The sequence below is a fragment of the Neopsephotus bourkii genome, unplaced genomic scaffold (assembly GCF_033783945.1).
Source record: "Neopsephotus bourkii isolate Nb327-2 ecotype Australia unplaced genomic scaffold, CSIRO-AGI_Nbou_v1 NB_1080, whole genome shotgun sequence".
NCBI classification, from domain to species: domain Eukaryota; kingdom Metazoa; phylum Chordata; class Aves; order Psittaciformes; family Psittacidae; genus Neopsephotus; species Neopsephotus bourkii.
The window spans coordinates 827834-855631 of NW_026901568.1; the positions used below are offsets into that span (position 1 = coordinate 827834).

Here is a 27798-nt window from a genome sequence, read left to right on the forward strand (position 1 = left end):
CACATTTTTAGGATGCTTGTTCATATGATCAGAGCCAGGAAGATTTTATTAATTGGCAAGCTTAAAGGTTACAGTATCCTTGCTATCGCAGAAGAATTGCCAGATGATGGCAAGATCTTTGCATGTGCTGAAGCGCCGTATCTCGGAGTGAACAGCCAAGAAGCATTTGATTATTCCTCAGATGGCAAAAAGATAAGCATGCGAGTGGGACCAATTGCAGACACTTTGGAGGTAAAGTCAGTTGGAAGGGGAGGTTGGGAGCTCTTGCACAGAGCAGATTAAAGAGTTTCAGGCAGGTCCAATCTCCTGCACACAAAATGCTAAACGATGACCTTAGTTTACTTGCAAATTAAGTGAACATGGTCTTGCATTATAGTTATTTCTTATTCATGATAAGATGTGATGGGACAGCTTTCACACAAGATAGTGTTTTGTTTTTTGTTTTTTTTTTTGTTTGTTTGTTTGTTTGGTTTTTTTTGCTTTTTACCTAAAATACTGTAGCTTTTTGATCAGAGGAATCCAAAGCTTTAAGTGTGGGTTGATAGGCTTCAGTGGCAGAGGTTTACTTTACGTGCATGGGCTTTGTTTCAGGGTCTCTAATTCCAAGTATAGCAAGCTGGAAGAGTGTATCTGTGCCCTGCTGAGCCAGCTCTAGAGCACAGCTTTCTCCCAGTGTTCACAAGAATCAGGAAAGTCCCAAAGAAGTTAGTTTGCAATTCAACCACAACCTCTCATTTTTCCCCACTGAAAACAGTGCGGGTAATTAAACCTGAAGCTTCTCACTTCCAGAGCAATGTGATAAGCTTCAGACAAGGAAATGTGTTAGCTCTATTTGTTTCATTCTCCCTACTGACTTTGTTCCAGGAAAGAGAAAAGCTTACGGTTTCATGCATCTAGAGGAGTCTCATGTTTAATTCCAGTTTACCTATCTCCATGAAGTTGCTGGAGGTCCAGCACACTAACAGGTGATGCCCATGCCACGTCCATTACATAAATAGCCTTTCTATTATTAATGCAAACCAATTTGATCTGATTCCGCTTTCAATCTGGATGTGTCAGTGTGAGCTTGATTGTAATTTTATTTGCATTAACAAGTACCATATTTATTTCTAAAATGAAATGGCCAGGAGCTTTCTGACCTCTGGCTCTCACGACCTCCAAGTCTGATAAGAAAGCAACAGAGAGCTTTGCCAGGTATCTGAATAAACGAAACGTTACAGATCACCTGCAATGTGCAGCATTTAAAATCCCAGCTCCCCGCAGTGAGTGTGAAATTAATTGAATTGCTGTTGCTCTCTAGTGCCCATTCTGTGCAACTGACTTACTGTGACTGAATTAAAATATCTAGAGGCAGGCAGAGTACATGCTGCGTAGAGATTAAAGAGGGGAGCAAAGACATGAAAATTAAATCCTTAAAACAGAATGTTGCAATTGATTTTATATCCTCCACTTGCAACGTAAAAGCACATCCTGACCTCAGTTCTGCAGGTACTCAGGACTTCAGATAGCTCTTGGAGCTGGTAGGAGCAGAGATGCTTGTGTTTGGCAGGATTGATCCTAGCTCTGGGGACCCCTGTCTATGCAGGGCTTTTTCACTGGGCTCTGAACTGCTATTGCTCAACCTGGCAGATATATTGTCGTTGGTATCAGGGTAATCAGGATTGTCCTTCAGGTCTTAATCCACAATGGTCCTAGCCCACAATGGCTGTAAATGATGAAGTAGTGCATCTGGTGGCCTGTCTCATGCCTTTGCATTTTGGGCTTATCGAAGTTTGCCCAGCTGGAGTGGGGCAGCTGTGTGTGAAACACACTCCTGGATGCATGGAAAAGGCTCAGGCTGTGAACAGTGTCCTGTGTTTTCCCTCTTAGAGACCAGTTTAGGCTGGAGACCATGCTGGCTTCATCCACTGCTACTTGGGCATGCTGAAAGGATGAGGCAGTCACAGGTGGGATATGGGCCAGGAATGGCACAGCCAAGCTCAGCGTCATGGGGGAGGTAGAGAACAACAGTGTTTGTGTTCCCCACCATCTGCAGGAAGGCTGGTCTAGAGCATAGTGGGCTAACAGTCATTGAAAAGCCTGGTGAGATTCAGGAAAGCTGGAACAAGCTCTAGCAAGGGTTGTCTTTGTTGTCCATGGTGTCTGCAGCCCTAGGTTTCATCCTAGTCCCTTTGGAGAAATTAGAGGGCAGAGATGATCACCAGCCCTTGCTTTTTGGAGGTGTCTGCTGCAGCTTTCATGCTGTGGTGACTCTAGCTGTGTATTCCTTCCAGACTGAGTGCAATAAGGCAGGATTTCTACTTACCTGCCGCAGCTCAGATTTTTGCAGCAGTGCAAGCTCCTGGAAGCAGTGGATTTGCTTCGCTACTCTGGCTCCTTCAAAGCACAAAAATGTCATATGATACATAAATAACCCTACGTGGCAGGGCAGTCCTGTTCTGCTGCATGAAGCTATGATTCAGAAAGTCCAGGCTGCCAGAAGGTATATGATGTACTCTCACTTCTGGTGTAAAACTAGCCCACTCAAGAGTTACGTCCTAACCTCAGGTAAAGGATACCATCTGGTGCTGTATCCACACCTCTCACTGGTGTCCTTTACAAGGAAAGCTGCCAGATGTTGCAGTGGTTGCCACAAGGATAGACACATTTGTGCCAGCACACCTCAGACATTGGGGCCATTGTAGCACCCACATGGCTCTGTCTTTTCCATATATAACAGTGGCCCATCAGGGCTGTGAGCAAGTGGAGAGCTATGCAAACACAGCACAGCTGTCCGTAGCAGCACTTTGGCCAGGCTTCCTGAAGCCTCTTGCTGCTTCTTTGCTTTATCATAGAGTTGGTGAGGTTGGCCAGGTTCTGTGTCTCTTGTCCACAATCAGATCCAGCTGTAAATCATCTGGGATTTTGAGCTGTGAAAAGATGCTAAATAGCAGACAGGAGCTGTAGAGCTCTGGTACACAAGTGGGGGTTCATTTTGGTACCTGACTGCAAGATGGAAAAAAACCCATGAGTGAAGGATAGACACTGTCAAGCTAAGTTAGGTCTCCACCAAAGCATGTAGCTCACAGACACCATGACACAAGCCCCTGTGCTAAATGGCCTCTGTAATTTTTGCATAATACTTTTAAATTAAATTTGAATTGAGGTTAAGTATTTCCCTGCATCAGTCTTTGATACAGGTGCTGTCAGCGGGAATTGGCTACATCTTCAATGTGTGCTGGGCCAGCATTTAAAAACGTCCCAACAAGCTTCTTAAACCTAAACTCTGCCGTGCTGCTCCTGAATAATGTGCCTTGCCACGCATCAGCTGTGAGCAAGAGCCCTGATCCTGCACAAAGAGCTTCCTTTAATTCCCAGTGGGCCTTTGGTTGAACAATGAATGCAGGATTGAGTCCAGAGGGAATGCAAACTACCAGGAAATTATTCCCATCCATGATTTTGATCCTTCCGTTTTAAAACCGAAAACGCAAGGCGAAAAATAACACCATGTTTATGGCAGATTCTGCTGATTGCAGGGCATTGTGTAAGCATGTCGGGGCTTTCTTTTTCCTTTTTCCCCCTCCTTTTACCAGACAGAATAGGTGAAGAGGTTGAGCTGCAGATCTCATTTCTCCTGTTTTGCTGCTTGTGAAGTCTGCCAACAGAATCCACCTTGACAAAGTCAAGGACTCTGCGTTTAATGTTGAACTGAGTGAATAAATTATGCATGAAATTGTGTCGGAGTCTCTAGTGTGCTCTAGAATTGCTCCTTTTGATATGAAAGGTTAATTCAGAAAGGAGTCCAAAATAGCTGGAAATTGTGGGGATAAGTGGATAGTATTCACTGTTGTGAGCTGTTATTACTAGAAATTGCATTCCCTCTCTAGCTTCCCTAGAGATTAAGCTTTGCCGGTGAATATAAACTGTACTCAATAGAATAGCATTTAGGAGTAACAAGAGTGTATGTCCACATACAGTAAAATATTCTAATGGTGTTTTAAAAGGAAGCTGTACTTTTTCATGTATTCTATGTACCCTAAGGATGGATTGCTATTACATTTAGGTCAAGAACAAGGCATAGGGAAGGTAATAAGTTTTGAGTACATCTCTATTACAAATATGCTGACTGTATGATCCATATCAAAGGAACCGGACAGTCATTTTATTCAGACTGAGTTTGTATGTGCCTTATGAGAGAGTGGTCTCTGATTAGGACTCCAATCAGGTTTTCTCTGAGCTTTGGCAGAAGATTCATTCATGTTTTTATTTGGGATGTCCTCTCCCTGATCTTTTGCCATATCCATCAACAGTGTTGCTGTGCCCTTCCTCATGCTCGCTTTTGGTTTATCTCTTCAAAGGAATGCAGTGATAATGTTTTGGGGTTTTTTTTAATCCAAAAGGAAGTTAATGACTTGCTGTAAGTAAAAGCATTAATTTTAGCCAAGTTTGCTCTGAATTAAGACACTTCTTGTTGCCATCTGTTACCATCTATGATGCCTCTCTAGCAAGGAGCAGGGACTGCACTGTAAACATTCAGGAAATTAGTTTCAGCAGGATACTTTAAAGGCAGATTATATCCTTCTGGATCTCAACTTTCCTCACAGTTGGAGACGTTTAGGCTCTGCCTCTCTCCTAGCAGAGGACAAAGGCATCTCCAATGTTCTGTGAGGTCCCAGACAGGTCCTGACCCAGTCTGCTCTGGGAGGACAGGGGTTGTCAATCCCTCCTCTTAAACCCCCTCATCTGTTTTGAAAGGGACAGCAGTGTGTTCTCTTCTTCATCACTGCACTGATAGTTCCACTGCTTACCTCTGCAGTCAGAGCTACCAGTAAAGCAGCTTTTTTCCCTCCTGGCTGTCTTAGTTCAGCAATGGGTGTTAGCAGTGAAGAAACCCTCTCGAGTGTGGTACCCTGGCCACGGTGCCCACCCGTTCCTGTGGCAGTTATCCTCTTGTGTAGAGGCTGCTTTAAAGGCAAAGCTGGTTCAAAGAACTAATGGATTCCCCTTATAGGCCTGGAGCTGTTTCCAGCTAAATATGGAAAACCCTACAGCAATCTTGAAGCTGTGGAAACAAGAAGCCCAAGTGATGGCAAGGTCCCAGTACAAACTCAAGTGCAGTGATTCAGGCATTTCCACAGAGGTGTCTAGTACTAGGTATGTAGAAGAAATGAAAGGTTTCTTCATGGCTGACTGTTCAGAATTTGAACTGGCAAAATAGAAATGCTTTCTAACCGGTGGCCTTGCATATCCAGGCAGTGCAAGGACAAGACAGGCGTGTGCTGGATACATATACAAACACAGGCACCCTCCTGGGATGAAAGCTGTGAAGTTAAAAGGTGGTTTATCTGTATCAGAAGATAGATAAGGAGATAAGCTATCAGCAGGTAGACAGTACAGAAGGAAGGCTGAAATGAGAAGTCCAGCCAATATCCAAAACGCTGCACAACTCCATATGGACCTAATGAAGTCAGTGCATAAAAGTGAGATTCTTTTTCATTAGGGAGCAATACCATGCAGCAGTCATAACATATGTTCAGAGATGGTCACATCTGCTTCTCAGTGTCTGCCCCCCACCTCCTTTGTGTGGGAAGGTTACAAGTCAGAAAGTAGTGATAAGTCATGATAGTTACTTGACTTTTGCTTTGGCCCTTCTCTCTGGGGAATGAGGTCTCTAATCTCTCTTCCTGATGAACTCCTCCCAGGTTTTATCTTCTGACCCTTCCTGAAGTTTCTACATCGGACAGACTGGCTGAGTTGCACCCTGATGTAAGATGCTCTTCTACATTAGCAAAAATGTTCCTGCTGCTTTCCCCCAATACAGATCAATACAGAACCAGGGCAAAATTTTCTTATTGGTTATGAAATGAAAAGATGAATTGTAGGAAACCAGATGTCTCAGTTTATGCTACGTTCACTATAAAGGAGCATATATTTGGCCTGGTCTTCTTTCATTATAGTGTAGTATCCAAAGGTGTCCTAAATGTGGATTTATGACTGCTTTTGGCAGAACTTCTGTGTTATCAAGCATCTGCAGTAAAGTATGACTTACTTGTCAAGCCTGTCCAGGCTCTCAGGCAGGGTTAATTTCTTAACCACTAGCAAGCTCACAGTGAAACCAGTTTGAACAGTGGAGTAATTCAGAGCTTCAGTGATCCACTTCCAACTATTTCCTAGTCTGATTGACACACTCCCTGCTTCAGAAAGGCTCCTGAAATCTCTGTTTGGGAGCCATCAAACTCGTTCTTGAAAACAAATTAGTTTTTCACATTCTGTTGCCATTTGTTATTGATGCTTTAACATCTCGGGGGATCGCTCATCACTCATTGGGAGCAATGTCTCCAAACACAAAAAGGAAATCTGGACGCAAGAAGTACTGTTAAAAGTTGTGGTAGAAACAGTGAGTTCTGGAAAACATAATTGTTTCTCTTTTCACTTGAAATGCCAAGACTTGAAAGCATTTCTGCTTGCCGAGATAGGTGGATGAGCCGTTGTTTCATTGCAACGCACACAGATGCAGTTAAATAGTCCCAGATGGAATCTGAAATATTCCATAGCAGCCTCTTGGGCAGCGAGTGCATTAACTGCCACAGGAGAAGGCTGTAAAGGCTCCCATCTGGTCATCCATCAACACTTTTATACATTATCATCAGCAGCCTGCTTGGAGGGAAGGTGTGCCACATTTCTGAAAATCCAATTAGATGATAGCAGCCAGTTCTCTTTTATCCTCTCTGTTGCTGAGCCATCCAAAGCATTTTTTTAGATTAAAGAAACATCATTTTCCTTCACAGGAGCTGTGCTGCTTTATCTCTATCATGACCTGTTCTTTTATGTGCTTTATAATTCTATTATTAATTGGGATTTCAACCATTTTCCTGCTACTGAAGTGGGACTCACTAGTTTGCAATTCCCAGGATCAGCCTTATGCCTCTTTATCCCAGACTGATATAATTGCCACTCTTCAATTTGTTGATAGCTACTCTTCTGAGAAGAGATAACTTATTGCCGCACCTCAGCTGCAGGGTTTGATGCCAGTTCTCTTCGTTACCCTGATGGATCAATTCACTTTGACTGTAAATATGCAGATGTTTCTGTTGTGACTTTCAACGCCACAAGCTGGGATGAACCATCCTCTTTTGTGTCCTGATTTTCTTTGATAGGTTCAGAGTTTGGGGCACCTGCATTTCTGAAAAATTTTCTGCAAAGCATGGAAGATTCCAGAAGTAATACTAGCAATTTCACCTTAAAATAAGAGGGTTCCCTCTGGTCTGGGCTTTATGTAAAGGACATTGTAATGAAAAGACTTAAAATTTTCAAGTAAATAATGAGTGTTTTCTCCAACATAATTTTTCCAGGCATTACATGCTGAGGATGAAGACTTTGATATAGCCTTTATTGATGCTGATCAAAGGAATGCTGTTAGCTACTACAGCTTTGTCATGGATAACCACTTGCTGAGAATGGATGCAGTGATCTGTGTAGAGAATACACTCATGAAAGGACAAGTCTACCTGGAGAATGTATCTGATGAAAATGTACTAGCTGTCAGAAAATTAAACACAGTGATTAATTCAGATCCTCGTGTTGAGCAGGTTAGTGCAATGCAATTGGTTAAGGTGCCTGTGGTACTGTATCTATGGATTTTGCAAAGTACTCTTTAAAATGTTTCTTTTGTTGGTGCCGTTATCCAGAGGACCTAAACTGAACTCAAATTTTATTCATTCACCTCACTTGAGCTCTGTGTATGAGTTTCTATATTCAGAAATGGCCCCTACTTTCTGTCTACATCATACAATGTATGAAAGGCAAGATAAAAGTGGAGCACTTAAGAGTGAATAATCAGCTCTACAGTATAACCAAGGAACTACTGCTCTGCTTTAAACACTCTGGAGGCTGTAGGGCATCATGAGCACAACAGGAGCCAACAAAGTCCTACTCCAGCAGGAGAAAAAGTGAAGTAATAGGATGCATAAACAATATGTTGCGGTTTGAGAGGCAAAAGTAGACGCATATCCTCTAAGGCTTTAAAAGCAGGGTTGAATGATGCTACTGCAGGGCAGTAGCTATCAGCCTGCAAAGTTTGTTTACCTGCCATAGCCCCACCAGTGTGGCAGAGGAGCTGCTGGGGCTGGAGGAAGCCACAGAGGATGGCTGGATCCCTGGCTCCTTTTCTGCACTGTGAAGCTGGTCCCATGGTGGGAGAACTGAGGTCTTCCACCTTCCTAGGAAAGATTAACAACAGTTTTCTATGCCCTGAATCTTACTGTTAGCTATTCAATGCAGGTAAACCATGTGAGTTTTCACATCTAATATTTGATATTGGTGTTGAATCTCCAACACAGTGCAGCTTTCACTGAAGTGTGTTACTGGTGCCAGAGAAGGTAGATGGCAAACCCACTGATGCTCCTCTATGCGTGCAGGACAGATGTTCTAGCAAATGCTGAAGAACGCCAAAGTGTTGGTAATTATGGTTTGCTGAGCTGCAAGCGTAAGACTGGAATATCCTCATGACAGCATTAACCAGGCTGTGGAAACCCAGAAATCGTCGTAGCTGACACTGATTTAGAAAACAGAGAGACAAAATTGCATTTTTTTTTCTTGTTGGCATTTGTGGAAGTCGTGAGTTTGGAAGAGGAATGTGAGTGAATACAAATGCTTGACATATTTATGTTGGAAGGAATTTCAGTTAAAGCATAGGTGTAGGAGAAAAGCTACTGTGGCCTAAGGAAGGAAGGACTGCCCTTCATATCAGTGGGATTTGGGTGATAGAAAGCTAAGTACAAAGCAGTTGAGAATTGTGTGTGTATGTGTTCCATTTTCAGGTAATTTTACCTGTGCAGAGTGGACTGAGCATCATTCGAAGGAGCCCTGTGCCTCCAGATGCAGTGGTTGAATCCAAGGTGGGTATTTCCTTTCTGTGAGAACTTCTGGGGAAAGCTGATGTCAATGACAAAATGATTTGCAGGGGTTTGGTGTCAAGAACCCAAACTTGTGTTCTGTTGTGCCACAATGCTGTGCAGCATGGGTTTACCAGCTTAGTCCAAGGTTACACTAAGCCTATTAAATGCTGGTTCCTTGCAAAGATTTTTGGCTCAGCCATGCTGGCAAGCTGCTCACCAGGTATCCATGCCTAGTGCTCTCCAGTCCTTCCTGTACAGGGGAGTGTGGGCATATGGAGCTAAGGGCCAGCTGTAATGAACTCATGCAATAGAGCCGAAGCAGCTCTATTTCTGCCTAAAGACAGCAAATGATGCCCTCCTATGCTCTCTGAACTGCATATTTTCATGGCTTTAGATTTTGTTTGTCCTGTGGAAAAGATGGTGCTTTTATCTGTCTCCGTTTTATATAGTGGACATCATTCAGCTGTAATGAAATTCCCATCTGGAATCATAATGACCTATCTCAGTAAATCCAGACACAAACATCCTGATTGTTTTGCAGTTCCTGAGTGCTCCCAAAGCTACATCCACTGGTAATTCCTGGCATTTCAAACTCAATATTTTAAACATCTTGTATTTTCCATTTTGATTCCAGTCAGGGGGAAATGATGCATGGCAGCTGATCAGATGACAGCTTGGTTTGAGTTATTGGCTGATATCTTTATTTGCGCATCAGCCTTGTGAAGATATTTTGATTGCACTCCACTTGAGCCAAATCTTGCCTTTGGAAATGTGTTCTTAGCCTCCGTGCCTTCCTGGATCCAGCCGAGCCTCAGGGCAGGATTGGGCCCTGGGGTGAAATAACTGGAAGACTTAATCAGTCATTTTCTAAGACACTGTACCTGACCTATTTCCTGTGGGAACCTGAATCAGGAAATACCCTACCTTACCCTCATGTATGGTGAACGATCGGTGTATCTCCCCAAATCACAGCCCTTCTGCTGCATTGTCTTGCACATTAGAACTCCTGATGAGACTAGTGTCTGGAGGGGTAAAGGTGCTTTTTGGCTTGAATTAGTCATACTGTTTGTATTAAATAGTGGAACAATAAAGCATGGATCCCTGTTTGTGCTCCCACCTCATTCTTACAGGCAGAGTCCTTCATAGCTATCGCTTACTGACCTTTCCACCTTAATGTTCAATGCATATATGTTTTTGTTTTAGAAAGAAGTGGTGAGGGATGATGTCTTCTGGGGTTATAACAGGCACCGCATCCTGGACCGTCTGCGTTTGGATGGCAAAGTGGCCTATGTCACAGGTGGAGGTCAGGGAATTGGAAGAGCCTTTGCTCATGCACTGGGGGAAGCTGGCGCTAAAGTGGCTGTTGTGGATCTGGTCCTTGCAAAGGCAAAAGCAGTGGCGTGTGAGCTCAGCCTCAAAGGTAAGCATGGGACTGACCTGCAGGTCCTCCTGTATGGTCACTAAGCTGTATGTCAGCATTGTCTCAGCAGTCATAGATACCACATCTGTATTTACTGAGTTACTTATCAATGTAAATTCAACCAGAGAGGCAAAACCGAAATTCCTTGCCGAGAATGCCCAAAGGAAACACATCAGTGAGACATGACTGACAGGGACAAAGAAGGGCCACCTCTTGCCAAAGAGATCTGTATAACCTGCATTGAATAAACATGGTGTTCCTCAGAGTAAACCATGCAGCAGTCAAGGCACCTCAGTCTTCCCTAAGGATGTCTGACAGACATGGCCTATGAGCTCATTAGCATATACCTCTTCCCTGGCACCTCTTCAATGCCTAATGTCTGGACCAAAAACCAAAACACCAACACAAGTTAGAGGCTTTATCAGCCTAAATCTCTCATTGTGCCCTCATATTGAAACAAAGACGCTTTTGAAACCCTCAGCTATAGTTCTTTCAAGCATGCATACAAGGTCAGATATAGGAACAAAGTACTAATAGACGTAATAACTAAAATCCCCCCAAAGAGGTAAAATCTCTACAAGCCACTTCTATTTTAGCAGTAAAAACAGAAAATGTAACATAAAACTGAATTTCCCCCTGGAGTCGTGCTAAATGCAGTTGTAAAGGGGAAAAAGAAAACTGGAAATATAATTTTAATGAGGAAACAAAGGAAGTGTTTCTCATTTTATAATTCCTTTTGTGAGATCACAACTGAGCCTTCTTCAAAGATCAGTACTTCATTTCCTCTAAGGATAGAGCTTTACCCAGGAAATTTTCACATTCCTATTTGAATAAAGTCACTGGTATTTGTTTCCACTCTGATTTCAGAAAGGGATTGGACCATTGTTAACCATATTCTCCAGAAAAAAACATCCTTTGCAGATGTATTTATATCCCCTGTCTCAAACAACATCCAGAGGAAGGGCTGAGGAATGGTTCAGTTCTGGTTTTGATACCATCCTTAGCTTCCCCAGAGAACACCTTAAACAAAAAGTCTCAGTTTGTATGATCCCAGCTTTAGTAAGCAGAGACACTTTACACTGAGTATCAGCGTTAAGCTTTGGTTTTATTGGTTAAAGCTTTCACTGCTGGTCTGATCCCAAATAACAACCTAGAGTAGAGTATGTCCAGCTCCTATTACAAATTCTTGAGTCATCCAGTCTCTCCTTCCCTGAAGCTTTTCATTTTCTTATACACTGAAGCCATATGGTCTTGGCACAAAGTAGCTGTGCCCTACAAGTTAACTTCCCTTTGGACATTTTTTCTCAGTGAGATCCTGCATATCAAGTAGGGCTATTCAGAAAGAAATGGGCTACTTGATAGAGCCATGAGACTGTGGATGCCAACAGCCTATTTGAAAACTAACTTAAGCTATCTCCAGGGCATTTTCAGTAGAAGTTTGATCATCCATCTTTCAATGGGTGCCCTACATCTCTGCTCCTTTACTGGTGGGCTGCAAGCCCAGAGGAGGTGGGGGAGTGATACAAAGTGCAGTCAGAGAGGTCACGAGGCATAGCAAATATTATTGCATCCTGAAGTAAAGAAAATCTCACTTCTCAGTCTTTTCACATCTTTATCCTTTGAGGTCAAATACTCTCTATCAACTTGACCAGTGCAGCTGGTCAGGGCACAGCTATTCCATCTCATGACAGTTTTTGAGGTTTCAAATTTATTGTCATTCCTTGTTGGAACAAAACCCAAACTTTGTAATGCTTTTGTGAAAGGGAATTATATCCAAATGCCCGTTTTTGGACAGGATCTGAAAAGGTCAGGTTTTCAATCTCTTTCTCTCCAAAGGTAACTACAGAGTCTAGCCTGGACCTCAGAAGCTTTCCCTTGAAAGCTTTTGTTAAAATCATTACATTTCCATGAAACATTTGGCTTCAAAGAAGTAACACACTCTGTTGGAAATAGATTTTGACAAAAAGGTTCAACTAGCCTTACTCTCAAAATATTCACGAGTAAATTGAAGCAATCATAGTATTGATACATATTTTTCCTGCTATAATACACACAAAGGAGCTGTGATTCCCCCTTCCCCCTCCTTGGTTGTGGATCTCTAACTCAAAGTTGGAAACGCAGCGCCCCAGACCATAGAATCATACAATAGTTAGGGTTGGAAAGGTCCTTAAGAACATCCAGTTCCAATCCCCCTGCCATGGGCAGGGACACCTCACACTAAACCATGCCACCCAAGGCTCTGTTCAGCCTGGCCTTGAACACCGCCAGGGATGGAGAATTCGCAACCTCCCTGGGCAACCCATTCCAGTGCCTCACCACCCTAACAATAAAGAAAGTCATTCCTATAATGATGCTTTTCCAAAACATTTTGCTCAGCTTGCTTAAACCCTCTTTGCTGCTTATACCAAGGAGCTTTTTACTGCTTTTTAGGATGGTGCCATCATTTCAAGATGAGTTTTAAACATCAGAACTGCTGTGATCTCAGTTTCTGCTTTGTTAGACAGCTCGGGTGTATGTCCCTTGGCTACCGGGGTCTTTGTTTTTAGATCCTGCATGAATACCTTTTTCAGCAGTTCCTAATGGATCCTGACAGAAGAACCAAAAATGATGAAACGTAACCAAAAAATCCTAAGGGTTACCTTCCACTACATACGCCCCTGTCTTCAGGGGGAATCACTGCCTGTACCTTAAGGGAAGAATTAGTCTGAAGGGATTTTTAAAATGTGCATTTTCACCGTAAACTATGCAAATGCCTTCCACACAATGTCACTTCTGATCTTCTTGTCTATATGCGATGTATTACTTCCACTTATACTGAGAGACCAGAAATGAAGCCTGAGGCAGAGGGCTGTGTACATGTCCCCTGAAGAAGGGCACCTCAGGCAGATTGAGCACATTGATGTCTCTCCAGCACGGAGCCACTAGACTCCTCTCCTGCCCCTCTCATCACAAAACTAAACTGTGTACTGTAGAGATGCACTGACACCATCATGCATATAATAGCACAGCCATGTGTTGGGTTTCTTACCTCTGGTCAGGACTATAGAGTTTTAAGCTATTTTTCCATAGTTTAGTTATTATTTTTAACAGGTGGTTTTGGGGGGACAGTGGTGAGACAGAAAGTGGGTTTTCTCCCCTCTGTCAGCGTGCAGGGATATCAGCTGAATTGATTAAGGTCAAATGTGGGGCTCTGGTTTGAAGTGAGTGTGCCTTCACTGCTTCTTCACTAGACACTCATGCGTGGCACCTTCTGTCTTGTTTTTATAAACCATCATATAAGATGAAGCCATAAATGTGGTGAAAGGGCAGGTGAAGAGCCTCATTCTGTTACCATTAGTAACATGCTTGCACCCATTTTGTCTGTAAATCGAATACGAAAGATTGCAACAGCTTCCTATACATTGTGTGTCCCGATAACAATTAGGAGGAGCAATGGGAGCTGTCTGGCTATTCTTATTCTTTCAGCTTATTTAACATAAAGCCTACTATAAAATAACTGGTCTTGCTTTGTGGCAGAAGAAGCATTCATTTTTGTAGGTGGCTGTGTTATGGGTCTGCCTTTTTCTCTGGCTTGGACTGTAGCTGAAGGCTAGAGGGGACATAGGTTCCATGACCTGGCATGGGGAGCATCCCAGAACAGCATCATCTCAGGGCACGCTCTCTGGCAAGCTCCTGGAGGCACTGGAGATCAAGAGGAGCTTTTCCATACAAAAGCCTCTTTCTTGTAATTTTCTTCGAACATCACTGGGCAGTTATTGCTTTGCCTTGCTTTCATGGAAGCCTCCATCTCAAAGCTTAATTCTGGGGGAGTCTTCTCCTTTTCTCCTAGGATACAAGTTTAAGGCTTCTTTTAGTTTTTATTAGAGTGATCTAAAAGAGGGACCAGTGGGTAATAAATTTTCTGTTTAAACAGAAGTAGAAAAGTCTTGCTTTAACAGCTGTAACTTCCTCCCTCTGCACTTTCTGCTTGCAGACTGCTGATCTACAAGTCCATCCCTGGTGCCTGCCTTCCTCCTTGTGAGTGAAGGCCCGCTTCACCACAGCCTTGCTTAACTTTCAGGATGGGTATAATCCCATTGGCAAAAGTTGCTTATTTTGTTTAATAACAATGGCATTTAAAGCTGATTTTGATAGTAAGTTAAATTATCCTATTTACAGATCAGCACTAGTGCAAAAGTCAATGCCCGGAGTTTTCTAGGAAAAATGCATGTTTCAAAACCAGTAGATGTTTTAATTTCTGAACGTTTGTGTTATTGTAGTAGTGTGATTTGCAACAAATAAGGCCAGACACCATGATTACTGTACCTGTGAACCTGCAGGTATGCCCACTGAGCTCCCTCCTATAAATGGTTTGGTTTTGTCTGAGGCTCCCAGCTGTGTCTAGATGCTGTAGTTCAACCAGAGAGGACTTTCTGGACAAATAAGCTTGATTTTTTGCAGCATCTTGGGGGAACTGGCATAAAAAACATCTAAATTTGAGCAAAAATTTGAGTCCTTGGCTTTCTCTTGCTGCTGAGTGGCTACCATCCAGTCCCGAGTGATCTCTCGAGCTGCTCAGGGATTGGGAAGCTGCAGTTGAGGGTTTGGACAGAAGATGGTGCAGTGTTCAAAGCTTCGTCCTGGTGGAGTGTCACACTCGGCTCCCACACCTGAGATTTGTGTTGGCCTGCAACAAGCAAACCTCGCACCAGTGAGCAACTTTATAATGGCAGTATTCAAAATAACAAACGCACATTTTGCTATAATTTGTGGAGCAATAAATTAAAGTGGCATATAAATAATACATATAGAAATTAATAAATAATCATAAACCAGAATATTTTTCTCTGTGAATTCCTGTACTGACTTCATCGTTCTTATATTAACACAGGGATCAAAAGCATTGCCATTGCAGCAGATGTAAGCAAACCCGAGGATGTGCAAAGGATTGTGGACATGATCGTAGCTTGCTGGGGCACAGTTCACATTGCATGCAACAATGCGGGAATCAATATGAACTCTGCAAGTGAAGATACTTCCCTAGAAGAATGGGACAAAACTTTTAATGTTAATTTACGAGGATTGTTTTTGTGCTGCCAAGTAAGTGTGAGATGCTGTACTGGTTTGTTATACAAACAGGTAATCAATTCATAAGCATTTACTTTACCAATAGTTAATAATGCTTTATTACTAATAATCACAATAAAATCAATCCTAGATTTGGTAGAGTTAGAGAGATTTGCTTTATAGCAACTGCAGGTTTTGGTCAGTATTTTCAAAAGCAGTTGGTACTCACTGGCTGCCCAAGGCCAAGCATTTAAGAATGGCCAGATTTTTTGGAGGGTTGTTATTTGCCACAACCCAAAAACCAAAAAGCTTTTGGGGGCCATTCCCAAATGTAGTGATTACTTTGAAAAAATACTGCCCACAGTGAATAGAGTCTGAAATGGCAATGGGGTTTTTCCTGCATCAGCCATTTTTATACCAAGTTTTTATATCAAGTGCTTCAAAGAAACGTGTTAGCACATAAACTCTTCTGAAAAGTGAAGACTAATTTATTATCATGTCATTATTAGCACAATCACAGAAAGGGTCACTGGTCTTTCCTTTAATTTCTGTCACAGGCTGCAGGCCGCATTATGCTGAATCAAGGATATGGGAAGATAATTAACACAGCATCTATGGCAAGTTTAATAGGTGAGTGATGAGAGCTAACAGTTGTGCTTCAGAATCCATATTTTAATTACTACCGATGCTATTTGAATCAATTAAACCTGTATTGGGAAGGAGTAAATCACTGACATTTTGTATTAGAGGAAATGTACTACAAAATTTTTATTGATATCATTTTTCACCATTTGCCTGTCCTCTATGTTTTAGAGCACTTACTACTTTTTATAGAAGAGGTGGAGTCACCTTCCCTGATTCTGAGGCACTGATGGCACAGGAGAGGTGCTGGTGCACTCCCCAGTGATTTCAGGCAGATGCAGTTGAGTGTGGGAAGCTGTACCCCTATCATGTTTACAAGCCACCCAAAAGCTTTTTGCACTGGTTTTCTCCCCGGTACCCGGGGTTTTATTTCATTATCCTTGCCAACAGGTGTCTCCACCAACGCTGCTGAATCAGCAGCATCGTCAAAAGCGCCAATAAACCATTGTAACATATGGAATGAAATCCCTACTGCTGAGCTAATCTGGAAGGCAGTTACATGCTGGTGAACTGAAGCCCATGTAACAAAAATTGATCAATTACACAAATTAAGCATAGCCCTTTAGGAATTTATTTTATTGGTCTGGACATCTGTTGCAGTATTGTCCAAATCCAAAAATCAAATGGTGCCTTGGGTTGCCAAGTTAGGCAAGAAAATCTAGTAGCTATAAAAGTACAACTGAAAACCCCTGTATTAATATCATGTCCATCTGCTGAATGTTATATAAATATGCAGTCTTTTTATTTTCCTTCAGAATAACATTTATTTTTACTGTGCCCAGTTTGACATTCTGTGACATTCTGCTCAGTTTATTGCACAGTAACTTTCAATGCTTCTTCAAAACTACGTTTATAATATTGTTGTTAATCTTTTCTTCTTTTTTTCAAGTGCTTTACCAGCTGTTTTACTTACATTTAAACGCAGGCACCATCGCTGTGCCCCAGCTTTGTGGAGTTACAAAGTCTTCCAAAGAGAAACAGTTTTGAAAAGAATTTAGAGCTTTAAATTTCAAATGCCCCAGACCTTTCATGCTCTGCTCTGCACAGTGGGACTCTGGTCTGGGCTCGGGCTGTGACTGTCCACATCATTGCCACAAAGCAAAAGTTACTGGGAGGTATTGCACCCTACAGAAAGTTACAAAGCTCTGGAAACTGGCACTGGTTGGGGTCTGCTGGTTTGGCACACAGCTCCCACATTCCCTCTTGCAGCCCAGAATTGCTTTCTGTGGCTTAAAGAGAGGCATTTCCTTATTTCTTCATCAGGCCCTGGCACAGCTCTGCTGAGCCAGCAGGCGATGCCATTCCACCACAGCATCCATCCCAGCCCCAGCTGCACCTCCTTGGTTGGCATGCCAAGACCACCGAGACCCCCATGGGGTCATGTTTGAGGCAGTATTAGTCCTAGAGCAGGAACGAAAGCTGGAAAGCAGCCCTGAGAGCAGCCTGGAAGGGTCAATGCAAGATGTGTTTAAATGTCACTGAAAGCTAATGCATGCTAGGCCAGGAGTTAAGAGATGAAGAGATGTGTTTACCTTCTGAACCTGTTTGAATCTTGGCATTGAAAAAATCTAGTAGTTATAAAACTACGACTGAAAACCACGATGTTCATATCATGTCCATCTGCTGAATGTTAAATAAATATGTTGGTTGGTTGGTTATTTAAGTATGTTGGCCAACTGGCATAGTATAAAATGTTTCTAGAAATAGTTAGGGGATATTTTTTTTGTTGTTGTTGTAGGTTGAGTCCTTCCTCAGAGATACAGGAAAATGAGGAGACACTTAGCAGGATAGGGAGGGTTTTGTTTGTGATTCTTTTTCCCAGATACACTGCTCAGAATCAGTTTTAATTAATTGAAGATGAGCCGCATATATTTTGCATATGTGCATTTTGATTCTGGTATTTCACTGGAGTTATTCCAGACGTATGCTTCAGCAGTGGAGACGAGGCTGCTGCAGCTCTGCGGTTTGCGCAGGTGTAACTTGGATCTGTAATCTTTACAGTGCATATCTTTAGTGGTAAGTGGTCTGGTCTTCTCTATCTCTGTGCACCTCTCATTAACATTACATCCCTGCTTCAAGGTCAGGCTAGAAGCCTTATGCGCTAAAGAACATTGCAAAAACACAGTGTCAGGTTGTTGTGGTTTAACCTGTCAGGCAGCGAAACACCACACAGGCATTCACTCGCTGCCCCCAGAGGGGTGAGGGAGAGAATGGGAAAACAGGTAAAACTTATGGGTTTACATAAAGGCTGTTTACTAGGACAGAAAAATAAGGGGAAATAATAATACGAATGATTAAAGAATATACAAAACAAGTGATGCACAATGCGATTGCTCACCACCTGCTGACCGATGCCTGTCCCATTCCTAAGGCAGCCGTCAACCCCTCCCAGCCAATTCCCCCCAGTTTTATTGTTCATCATGACATTATATGTTATGGAATATCCCTTGGGTCAGCTGTTCCCTCTGTGTCCCCTCCCAGCTTCTTGCGCCCACCCGCAGTCTCCTGGCTTGCAGGGCAGCATGAAAAGCTGGAAAGTCCTTGACTTTGTGTAAGCACTGCTCAGGAACAACTGAAAATATCAGTGTGCTATCAACATGACTCTCATCCTAAATCCAAAATCAGCTACTGGGAATAAAATTAACTCTGTCCCAGCTGAAACCAGGACACAGGTGTTTAAAATGTAATGCACCTGATGTTGGCAGCATTTTTATCTGCTTTCCTCCTATCTTTGTCTGAAACAGGAGTGTCCTCACTTCCCAGAAGCCTTTCAAATTCAGATTGTTTTGGTGGTATCGCTGAAAGACCCTATTTTGTATGAGTTTGAGGGAATGCAGATTTCTTCTTCTGTCTATAAGAGACCACCTTAGGTAAGGGAAGAGAAGGTGGCGTGGGGGCTCAGCCTCAGAAAACCCACCCATGGGTGTCAGACCTTTGCAGCACCCATTGGCTTCTTGAGCTCTTCCAATTGAGAGGGTCTAAGTGTCTCAGGAGGGGGAGATTCTATCATCATCTGCATTATATTCCTTAGATATTCTTCTGAAGACAAAAGGGCTTACATGGAAAGACTCTTGAAAACCCAGTCCCAGCACCCACCCCTAATTGGAAAGCTGATTCTGATGGCTTGCAGCAACTTGCTGTTCTCACCATCATGCTCTAGAGGTGGAGAGCCTGTGCCAAAACTCTTATCCTCTTAGCAAATGGCAAATGATTTATCACAGACAGACATATTTAGAAAGTTTAGCAGAGAACTGCTTTTGGGAGGTTACAAGGTTAACTACCGAAGTTGTATGTAACTTGGAGCTGATGCATGGCAATTAATCAAGAAATGATGTTGCACATCTATTTGATAGCACACACAGTGCACTGCGTTGGGGGCAACAGGCACATGCAGAGGGCAAAGTGGTTCTGCTGGTTGAAATGGGAACTATTTCATATTGCACAAAAAGTGAGTGCAAAATATGTGCTGTAGAGGGGGGACATGGTATGAAATGCTCTCTGTAGCAAGCAAAAAGCCTCCAAATTCAGAGCAAACCTTCTGCACTTGCAGTAAAAAGAAACACTAAGAGTGGCTTCCATCACGTGTGTGAGATAAATCTATTCACAAACATTTATGTTCCAGGTGAAACTCCTTATTCACAGGCTCAGTAATTTGCAGCAAGGTTTTTGGCTCTTTCAGAGCTTGAATTAACTCAATTTGTTATAATCTTCTTTTCACCCTTTAAATTGACATACTCAGAACCACTAGTTTTAGTCAATAAAAGCAGTAGTGGATGTGTTGGCATACCATGGATGGTAGTGATCTAGAGCTGATGTACCAGTTTAACTTGATAAATTAAGACCAATTTAATGCCATCTACTGATGCTGCTTACGTGCTTCTATCAAAACGCACTGGGGTTTGCCTGCTTACCTTACACAAAGGCAACGATATACTTTCTTCCAGGGTTCAGCATTACCTAACCCCGCAGGCTACAATTGCTTGCCTTTGTGATTACTGATATTTAGCACTGATTTTCCCCACTCTCCCTCCATAAAAGAGTCAGTGGTGCTCAGTACTGATACAGCACTAATTATGGATCAGTGCTTTGCACTCGATTTGTTTAATGACATCCTAATGGCAGCCAGAAAAGTCCAAGGAGAGACACTTTGTGGGTGTAAATCCCAGCAGCCCAACCAGCCCGACTCCCGTGGGTTTAAAGCACTTTACACCCCCTGGGGATTTGTCCTTAAGTAGCTTTCCCGGGAACACTGCAAGTGTGAGAGCTGGTGGAGGGGCAGAGCCACCTGAGCACGCAGCACTAACAAGCTTGAACATTGTAATTAGCAAGCCGATCATTTTCCCTCTCTGACTGACATGTGACATCTCTGAAACACTTTCAAAAGCCTCACATTTTGAAAGTGGTGGGTGTTCTGCATTTTTGGGGCGCACCTGCGCTCACATCCACACAAACACTGATTAGATAATGTGATGTGTTTGCTTCAGACGATGGGTAGGATAAAAATTATGGAGAATAATTTGTTCCAAAAAGCTTTATATAATATCATATAATATGTTATATAAAATCTATTATGCACTTACATCATACCATTATGCTACATTATATCTTATTAGTATTAAAGTGTACAAGCATTTAATATATAAATACATATATGTGTATAATATATGAATGTGCATGTGTGTATATGATTATTTACTTTGCTTGGGAATAGTCAAATGCTACAGATGTATTTTTAATACATTGGGTTTGGCTTTGCCCAAACATGGTACCTATTAAATTTCTTATTTTCTTTCTTTTCTTCTTTTTCATATATTTTTTTTTTTCCCAGTAGCCCAGCTGCTGAGGCAAAAGTGTTAGATGGCAAAATACAGATTTAGAGTTTTCTGTTGTGGGAGGCTAAATTCTTGTTGCTCCCTGCCTAGTATCAGGGAAAATGGTTCATCTCAGTGCAAGGACTTGCCCATGTTAGTGCCTCAGCTATCTGAATTTGTGCAGAATAAATCATTTTCTATTTCTGAATCCCTTCTAGTCCCGCACCCACAGAAGCAGGTGGCATACAACACCTCAAAAGCCGGGGTCGTAAAATTAACACAGACATTAGGAACCGAGTGGATTGACAGAGGAGTAAAAGTCAACTGCATTTCCCCGTAAGTAAAATCTAGTCTCCTTTTGAAAATACAAAGAGAATGAAATGTTCTAAAAAGCTCAAAAGCACAGTGTCTCAGCAAATAAAGTTTCTAATTAGCAGGTGGATTGCATCCCTTTTTTATGTTGTCTTTAACAAAGGTTTAAATACTTAGAACCAAGCCTGCTCTGTTGCTGTGTATACTCAGGGATTTAAGAAGAGGTTTTAGCATTTGATAATAGGTTTTCCAGTGATGTGAAGGGTAGTTTTTAGCATTTCTCTTCCAGATGAAATATTTCCTTAGTCTGTCCAAGCCTTCTGCGGTTAAAGAAAAGGCTTTTGACACTTAATAGACAATACTTCTTTCCCCTTTTTACTTGAGACAAATATATAGGCACTTTAAAAGCCACATTGTACTGCTGTAATTGAGCTACTGTTCAGCTCTGACAATCACAGGAGGCCAGGTGTAATTTTGTAAATATATATATATATTTATTACAAATTACATTTTCCTTATTTTTAGATGTTTAAAACTGTATGTTTTATTCTATGGCATTTATTCACAAAGAAAAGTTTTTGTACCACATACACTTTTTCACTCCCTGTGTCTCACTCACACACCCAGCACAGTCGTTGTATAAAACAATTAACAGTGCATGGTAGTGCTAAGCAGAAACCCAAGTGGATAGTGTTAATTGGAAGTGGTCTGATACTGTAGACCATTGAAGTCAATCAGAGTAAACAAGAAGGGCAGGATTTTAACCCTGGAGTTAAATTGTAATAATGAAGATATAATGTACATCAAATTAGGAAAAACAAATGCAATATTATAATCCACAAAGTGGAGTAAAAAAAATAATCAGGGAGCTCAATGGCAAATGACTGTTTTTACTGTTGGTCTGTGCTCCACTTGCTTGTGCTAGCTGTCTTCCTTATGATTATTTATTACTAATTATACCAGGAACTTCAGCCATCGCTTTATGTGATCCACAGATTCTTTAAACAGCATCTTCGTATGGGATTTTCCCCATGCGAATGCTAGCAAGACTGCAATAGTGTTCCTACAACTAGTGCCTGTGAGTTTACACCGGCTTTCGGGAGCCAGGGGAGATGAAGGGAATTAAGGAAGCTCAGCAGGACCTGGCAGGAACTGTGTCTGAAAACACACAGGTAATCTGTACCAACAGAGGTGAGATAGTAGTGCCACATTCACAGCAGTCACAGATGAGAAGGCTCTTAGATGAGGAATTACCCATTTCTAGGGGGCTTACATGAATTTAAAAAATATCCACTGAGTGATAAAAACTCACTGTTTTGTGTAAGTTGGGAGCATATACTTATAGCTGAAGAAGTTATGTTTCTGGAGGCATTTGTCAGGGCATGGAGGAAAAAATAGTTACGCTTCTCCATTTCTGCTTTTTATGCCAAAACGGGATTGCATTTTGATCATCCCTAGAGCAGCTCTGAGCTCAAAGTCCTACAACATGAAGGGGAGGTTCTTTGTGCAGGAATAGGTAGAAAGGGTGCACAGAGGACTAATGTTTTGCTTTCTTTAAGGTTCTTGGTTCTGGACAAGGCAGTTTCCCCTTATGCAGCTGCAACCTGGACTGAGCAGCTCCAGGAGCCAGGGAGAGTTTTCACCTCAAAGAATTGGCTGAGCCCCTCATGCTGGGGACACTGATGGAGCTCTGGGTATCATTCAGAGGAATTAGCCTTCATATAGCTCAAATCCGTCCTCACCATGAGCAAAAGCTACATATGCTTGAGAGTGAATAAATCCTCACGCTTACTTCTGCCTGTATGAGATGCGAACCTGCTTTGCAGTGCAGATTTAGACCCATTCCCAGAACCACAGGGCCCACTGGTCTCATTGTGTTTCTTGACATGACTCACCAAGGCACACTGGCATTTTTTACCAGGCAGTAGCCTCAGTGCCATCAGAGTACTATGCAGGGCTGAAAAATGCCCCAAATGCACAAGTCTTTCTGAGCACGGATGTCCAACCTGGCATGTAGTTATCTTAAGAGGAGGGGATTTTGAGGAGCTCAGAGGTAGATATAGGACATGATGGTAACCAAGATAATCTCTGAATAAGTAAAATCGTGTGTCCTTAAGTACTTTCCCCCTCCTACTCATGGTTGCATTAATGCTTTCAGGCACTGTCAGCATACCACTGTAGCTCTAAACACTCCAGTCTGCTCTTAAATATTATTTCACCATGCAAACCTTCTGGCCTTTTTCCCTCTTCTGATCTGGTCACTTTTTATCAAGTTAATTTCTTAATGAGTGCATAAAACTTATGCAGAGCAATGCATAAAAGTTATCAATGCATAAAATGTTACAGCAGAGTCCTTAGGATAATTTACTGCATGTATAAAATTGAAGATTGAGGTTTCTCTTGCTGGCCAGGCAAGCCTCATGCCCACGGAGAGGAGGTGGCCAAAACTCCCTGAGTGCCTTGGCTGGCTTAGCCCCTTGCTCTATGCAAAGGAAAGTATCTCTGGGTATTGTGGAAACTATGCTCAGCCCTTCTGCCACCATCAAGTGCAATTGCCTTACAGCCTGCTGCACAGCTGAGGCTGTGCAAAATTAAGAAGGTGCTGGAGTCTTCCTGAAAGAGATCTGGGGGTTGGGATGAAGGGGGGACCTGGGTGTGAATAGGGACATTTATACAGCACTGACAGGCAGCTGATGCCTGACTGCCTATAGTGTGTTTTAGTCCCTTTGCTGATCCCTGGGTGCGATGGAGCAGGAGACTCTTGAGAATCTCTGGTTTGTGGCACATGCAACATTGGAACACTTCATCTTTGCAGCCATTCATGGACACTGAATCGGTGTCCATGTTGGGAGCTAATTGCATCTCCCTGCTTGATTTACAAGGCATAAAATGCCGTATTGGTATATTGACCTTTGCGATGGGCTGCTGGAAGTTGATCTTCAGCTCAACCTAGTGCCACAGCCAGGCCAGTTTGTTGGAGACCCAGTGAAACTCAGTAGCCTCAGTGGCTGAACCATGTTCCCCACTGCTGGGCTGCAGAGATTTGGGTTTGGTCTGTGATGGGCAGAGGCTTTGTCCCCTGCATGCCCACCTTGCTCTCCTGGGACAGTGCAGAGGCAGCTGTGCAGTGCTGTACCAGGCTTTTAGCATGGTGGGTATGAGTAGTAAGAAAGCAGGTATGGCAAGCTCACCACAGGTTTTGGGTGTACCCCATCATGGGGGAAGGTGAGGTGGAGCTGTCAGGAGAAGCAGCACCCCAGCATCACCTGAAGGCATCCCAATTAAGCAGCATTGCTATCCCCATTAAGCAGCAGTCATTGCTGGTAAGTATCTTTGGACTTAAATCTTAATTCCTTGGGAGATGTCCCAATTAAGTGGATCTCGTGATTAAACATTTCCTGATTAAGTGGAGTGTACTTAACTCATTCAAATTAATAACTCATCTGAAAGAAATCAAGTTACACACAGATGGAATCTTTTTTTTTTTTTTGCTCTCATTTGGGGATTGAGCACACGTAACTATTCCAGTTAAGTATCTGGTAAGTGATATTTTTCCTAATGTGTCTCTTGAAGTGGAAATGTTTTAGGCATTTTTTTTTCCTGTTGGGTTTTGTTGTTTTTTTTTTCCCTAATGTCTCAAATTGTCCTGTGTATCAATAATGAAATATTGATGCTCATATCTAACATTAAGAAACCAGCAGTTTGATATTACATTGACATGCAACAGAAAGTACTGATAGGCTCAGCACTGCATACAAGATGAGGTAGGGAATTAATGCATTGGCAGTTGTCTTTGCTGGAACTGGTTAGAAGCCAACTAAAATCTGCCTAAAAGGGTTCGACAACATTAAATTGCCCAACTTGGCACCAAAGCTTTCCCAGAAGATGTGTAGTATCAATGACATGCCTAATATTTATAGTGCCATCAGTATGTGTGTTTGCAACTTTTAAGTTTTGCGCTATATTCCTTTCTCATTTATGTAACAAAAAATTTGTAATTAAGTGTTGTTACACATCTAGATTTTTGCTACTTGAAGAGAGCCTGAGGGAAGGTCCAGCGAGAGGCACAGCGCTGTGATTTGCAGGTTACAGTGATCAGACCAAAGATCATTTTTTTTCTGAACAGCTTGAAAAATGTCCTCTTTTTAGCAAAAATCTGTTGTGCTGGAGCACTATGTGTCGTGTTGCCTAATCTGCATTCCCTTGGGGTTAAAACATATATGTAAATTAACAAAAAGCCCAACAAAATCATATGGATCTTATTCTGGTCTCTGATAGTGTAAAGCCAGAATGATTATGTTGGTGGCTTTGTGAGCACTGTGAGAGGCACGTAAGGGAAAGGAGTCCAATATATTTCACATCTGCTGCTCAAAGAATGTTTCTCTCTGAAGAAAACCAGTTCTCGAGGAGTTTGGGAGAATAAGGAGGGAGAGTGGGGGGCTGTGCTTGGGGGAAATAAGTAAACCGTCTGCAGTTCTATACTGGAATGCATTTGATTTTATTACGTTGCCAGAGTTGCATTGCTTGGTTTCTGAACCGCTCTGGTGTTTATTGGCGATTACAATAAAAAATAAAGCTGATATTTAAATCCCGCCCGATTAGTGAAAACAGAAATGTTTGGGGGAAAGTCTGAATTAGTTCCACTTCGTAACTGAGTAAATAGCAGTTTTCAACCTTCATTTGAAACAAAAGGTAAATCTCATACCCAGAATCCAGTGTGTCTCAAGAAATTATTTCCTTGGAAGTATAAATTGGGATGCCGATGAAGTTTCAGAACAAAACGGGCATTTTTATACTTTGTTCATTTCATATTTATCACTAGCTTGTTTGCTAATTTTCATTTGCAAGAGGCAATTCTTCCAGCTAACTGGCTGCCTCAATGGGCCACTGATTTCTTTGAAGTGACAGTCTGTAAATATGCATAAAAAAGAGATGCAATTAGCGTGTGTGTGGTTCAGTGCAGCCTGATTTCATTGGCAAGTTTACCCACAGTGTTGATAAGCTACATTATCTAGAAAATTGGCCGCTGAAAAACAGCACCTCTGATTGCCAGCAAAGGTTCCAGATAACAGGGTGCTGAAGAGAAATATAATTGAGGTTGAATATGTTAACCAAGGTGTCACATGCTCCTTAGAAGCGCTAATTTATCAGCATGTTGGAATTTTTATTAACATTTGGAATGCATTTCTACCACACTAATGAAGTGGAATTGGCAGTTCAGGTTTTAGTTATTGTCATTTCTGAGAAGTTAAATGTAATTTCTCGTTAGACACAGTTATGTAAATATATTTGTTCAGGGGCTGAAAAAATTATACATTTTGCAAAATACAAATATGTTGTTAAGGAGGAATATGACAAATCAGTCGCAGTTAAAGTCATAAAAGCCAGCCAAATGTTTGCCCTGCATTGTGCTTCCTGGAGCATCACTCATTTTTAGGGGACCTGAAGAAAATGAACTTAGGAGAGTTTTAATAAATGGTGTAGTCACTCATTACTGTGAAAGAGGCAAGGCAGGTAAATGCAGTGGGATTTGTTGGGGTGTTGGTTTAAAAGGAATTGTGCTGGGTGTGCTGTGCTTATCTTTGTCTCTTTTTTTGTGTGGAAAGGCTCTGGTGCCCGGAAGGGCGCTGGCTTTTGTTTCCCCATGTTTTTGGCATATGGAAAGTCAGGCTGTTTTCAGTTTCTGGGCTGTACACAAACACGCTGTGTGACATTATGCTGAAAAGCGGTGAGAAGAGACATCAGTAGAAGGATGACAGCTCCCAAGAGACATGACAGACCAGGTTCAAGGTGCTTTTGATTCCAATGCTGTGCTTGTTCTCTATGAAAAAAAATTAAACTGGTGATTAGAATCAGTAACCTAAAAGCAAGGGGGTACTGCTGCTAGCTAAGAAGATAGTATGTGTTTAAAGAAAACCTCTAAGCCTGTCCATTGGCCGCAAAAGACATATGGAAAGAAGTTTACCCTGTGACTTCCAGAAAAGGCAGAGCAAGTCTGACTTGTGCATCTCCTCTGTGCCGTTCCACAGTTTTCCTTCTGAATCAGCATCTTGAACACCTACAAATGCTGCCTTTTCTTCTGGGCCAAGCCTGATCCTAAACTATCAGTGTGTGTGCTCGTTGCAGGGGCATCGTTGACACGCCGCTCATCCGCTCCAAGGACCTGCAGCCACTGGTGCAGGGCTGGCTATCGGACATCCCTGCTGGGAGGCTGGCGCAGGCCACCGACCTGCAGGCTGCTGTCGTCTATTTGGCCTCTGAAGCCTCCGACTACATGACAGGCCATAATCTGGTCATTGAGGGTGGCCAGAGCCTATGGTGAGGGGTGTCCTCCAGCCTCCCCTCTCAGGGATATAGGTCACTTTGGAATGTGCGTATTAGAATTTAGCCAGGTCCTAGTTTTGGCTTGAGCTAGTGGCTAGGTAGTATAATATAATTGTTTTATTCTTTCAGGTGTTGCTTTGGAGACTTATATAATAAAAAAAAAAAAAAAAAAGAAAAAGAAAAAAAAAGAAAAGAAAAGCAATCTTTCATTTTCAACATTTTCATATTTTTCACTATGCATTTAGATTTCTGTTAAATTAGTATTTAATGATACAAAGGCACATTTACTGCAGTGAGATTTGGCTATTATTTAGTTTAACAGGGGGCATTTTTATAGCAATCAATATTAGCTGGTCTGTGCAGTGTA

The 27798-nt window shown here is 42.2% G+C and overlaps 1 protein-coding gene across 1 annotated transcript; it reads left to right on the plus strand.

The window, feature by feature from the left end:
• Positions 1–24: 24 nt before the first annotated feature.
• Positions 25–27798, plus strand: LOC133217015 (D-threitol dehydrogenase-like). The gene is made up of 8 exons (XM_061362144.1): positions 25–231; positions 7332–7568; positions 8799–8876; positions 10080–10296; positions 15167–15375; positions 15900–15972; positions 21014–21131; positions 27234–27798. Exons 1-8 carry the CDS (start codon positions 25–27, stop codon positions 27427–27429), a joined length of 1335 nt encoding a protein of 444 aa, XP_061218128.1. The 3' UTR covers positions 27430–27798.

Bases quoted from the DNA above. Each gene is read 5' to 3' on its own strand.
- LOC133217015 (XM_061362144.1), top strand. From the start codon at position 25: ATGATCAGAGCCAGGAAGATTTTATTAATTGGCAAGCTTAAAGGTTAC. The intron at 232-7,331 runs GTAAAGTCAGTT...TAATTTTTCCAG, and splicing joins CAATTGCAGACACTTTGGAG to GCATTACATGCTGAGGATGA. The intron at 7,569-8,798 runs GTTAGTGCAATG...TTCCATTTTCAG, and splicing joins CAGATCCTCGTGTTGAGCAG to GTAATTTTACCTGTGCAGAG.